General features: G+C 57.6%; 1 protein-coding gene across 1 annotated transcript in view; it reads left to right on the top strand.

The window, feature by feature from the left end:
• The first annotated feature begins 1218 nt into the window (after positions 1-1218).
• Positions 1219-2454, top strand: part of GPS2 (G protein pathway suppressor 2) — an 18156-nt gene continuing 16920 nt past the window's right edge. The window contains 1 exon segment of the mRNA XM_087714294.1: positions 1219-1421. Within this exon segment, the coding sequence (XP_087570420.1) occupies positions 1328-1421 (94 nt within the window). The 5' untranslated portion in view covers positions 1219-1327.

The following is a 2454-nucleotide window of genomic DNA, read 5'->3' as shown; positions in this document are numbered from 1 at the left end:
CCACCCCGAAAATAATATTAGGGTCCCCCACCCCTGCAATGGGAGCATCTAGACCACCCCCTACCCTGCATTTCCAGGTATTGATGGGAAGGGGCTGCAACTAACTTCCTCGGAAGTTTCCCCCCCCCAATCTCGCTTTCCCACCTCCCCCCTTTCACTGAGCCAGACTCGGTGTTCTGCTCCCCCCTCCTGTCCTACCTCACAAGAGTGTTGTTGGGGCAGGAAGGAAGGAGGAAAAGAAGGAAGGATGGAAGGAGAAAATGAAGGGGAGGAAAAGAAGGAAGGAAGGAGAAAAGGAAGGGAGGAGGGAAAGAAAGGGAGGGGATGGAAGAAAAGGAAGGAAGCAGGAAAAGGAAGGAAGGAAAAGAAAGAAGGGAGGAGGAAGAAAGGGAAAAAAGGAAGGATGGAAGGAGAAGAGGAAGAAGGGGAGGAAAAGAAGGAAGGAAGCAGGAAAAGGAAGGGAGGAGGGAAAGAAGGAAGGATGGAAGGAGAAAAAGGAAGGAGGGAAAGAAGGAAGGATGGAAGGAGGAAAAGGAAGGAAAAGAAGGAAGGAAGCAGGAAAAGGAAGGGAGGAGGGAGGGAAAGAAGGAAGGATGGAAGGAGAAAAGGAAGGGGAGGAAAAGGAAGAATGGAAGGAGGAAAAGAAGGAAAGAAGCAGGAAAAGGAAGGGAGGAGTGAAGGAAGGAGGAAAAGAAGGAAGAATGGAAGGAGAAAAAAGAGGAAAAGAAGGAAGGAAGCAGGAAAAGGGACGGAAGGAAGGAGGGAAAGAAGGAAGGATGGAAGGAGAAAAAGGAAGGAGGGAAAGAAGGAAGGGATGGAAGAAAAGGAAGGAAGGGGGAAAAGAAGGAAGGATGGAGGAGAAAAAAGGAGGAAAAGAAGGAAGGAAGGAAGGAGAAAAGGAAGAGGAAAGAAGGAAGGGATCAGGAGGAAAAGAAGGAAGGAGAAAAGGAAGGATGGAAGGAGGTAAAGAAGAAAGGAGGAAGGAGGGAAAGAAGGAAGGGATGGAAGAAAGGAAGGAAGGGATGGAAGAAAAGGAAGGAAGGAGGGAAAGAAGGGAGGGGATTTTTTTCTCTGCTGGAGAGAAGAAGGCAGCAAGAGAGGGTGGAGGAAGCCACGCCCCACCGCCCGCCTATTTGCATCCAGTCCCCGCCCCTTTCTCATTCCCGCCGGCGCCTGCAGGGGTTCTGCTGCGTAGGACGACCCGGAAGCGGAAGCGCCTCGGCGGAAGTGAGTCCGGGTAGAGGCGGCGTCTCTGTCCGCCGTACCTGCCGTCGCCTTAGCCTCCCCCCGGGGGTCTCCGGGCGCCGCGAGGATTGCGACCGCCGCCATGCCGGCCCTGCTGGAGCGCCCGAAGCTGAGCTCGGCCATGGCCCGCGCCCTCCACCGGCACGTCATGGTGGAGAGGGAGAGGAAGCGGCAGGGTGAGAGAGGACCCCCCCCCAACGCCCCCCTCCCCCCCCACTTCCTCCCCTCCCCACTTGCAACACCCCCAACTTCCAGACACCCCCCCACACATAGAGACCCTTCCCACATTTCTAGCCCCCCCTCTGCCTTTGCAGACCCCCCCACACTTATACACCCCCCACCTTCAAACCCCCCCACTTTCCCCCTCCTTTACAATACCCCCAACTTCCAGACACCCCCCCCACACACACACACACTTCCACTCCCCACATTTCTAACCCTTCCCCGCATTTGCAGACCCCCCCCCCCAATATTTCCTGAAATCCCCCTAGGCTTCCAGACTTCCATGCCCCCCCCCCACAACAAGAGAAAGCGGCAGGTTGAGGCAGACATTGTGGGGAGAACCCCCCACACACAACCAGAGCTCCCCCTCCCTTTCCAGCCCCCCCCTTGAGACCCCCCCTCCTCCTGCACCCTCCCCTCTTGCAGGAAACCCCCCCCCCCACATTTACAGGCATGCCCTCATTTCCAGTCCCCCCCCCGCCCTTGAAGAAGCCCCCTCCTCCACATTCCTCCTTTTCAGCCTCCCTCCCCCCTTGAGACCCCCCCCTCCTCCTGCACCCTTCCCTCTTGCAGGAACCCCCCACATTTACAGGCACGCCCTTATTTCCAGTCTCCCCCCCCCCCGTCCTTGAAGAAGCCCCCTCCTCCACATTCCTCATTTCCAGTCCCTCCCCCACCTTGAAGAAGCCCCCTCCTCCACATTCCTCCTTTCAGCCCCCCTCCCCCCCTTGAGAGCCCCCCCTCCTCCTGCACCCTCCCCTCTTGCAGGAACCCCCACCACCACATTTACAGGCACGCCCTCATTTCCAGTCCCCCCCACCGCCCTTGAAGAAGCCCCCTCCTCCACATTCCTCCTTTTCAGCCCCCCTCCCCCATTGGAGACCTCCCCCCCCCACTTCCAGACCCCCCCCTATTTCCTGACCTGCCCGGACTTCCACACACACCTCCCAGGCCTCTACACTTTCAGTCCCCTAACATTTCCAGGGG

Source organism: Thamnophis sirtalis, unplaced genomic scaffold, assembly GCF_051295495.1.
Source record: "Thamnophis sirtalis isolate CommonGarterSnake01/CBP01778 unplaced genomic scaffold, rThaSir2_p1.2 scaffold_4, whole genome shotgun sequence".
Classification (NCBI taxonomy): domain Eukaryota; kingdom Metazoa; phylum Chordata; class Lepidosauria; order Squamata; family Natricidae; genus Thamnophis; species Thamnophis sirtalis.
This window is presented reverse-complemented; position numbering and strand designations above follow the sequence as displayed.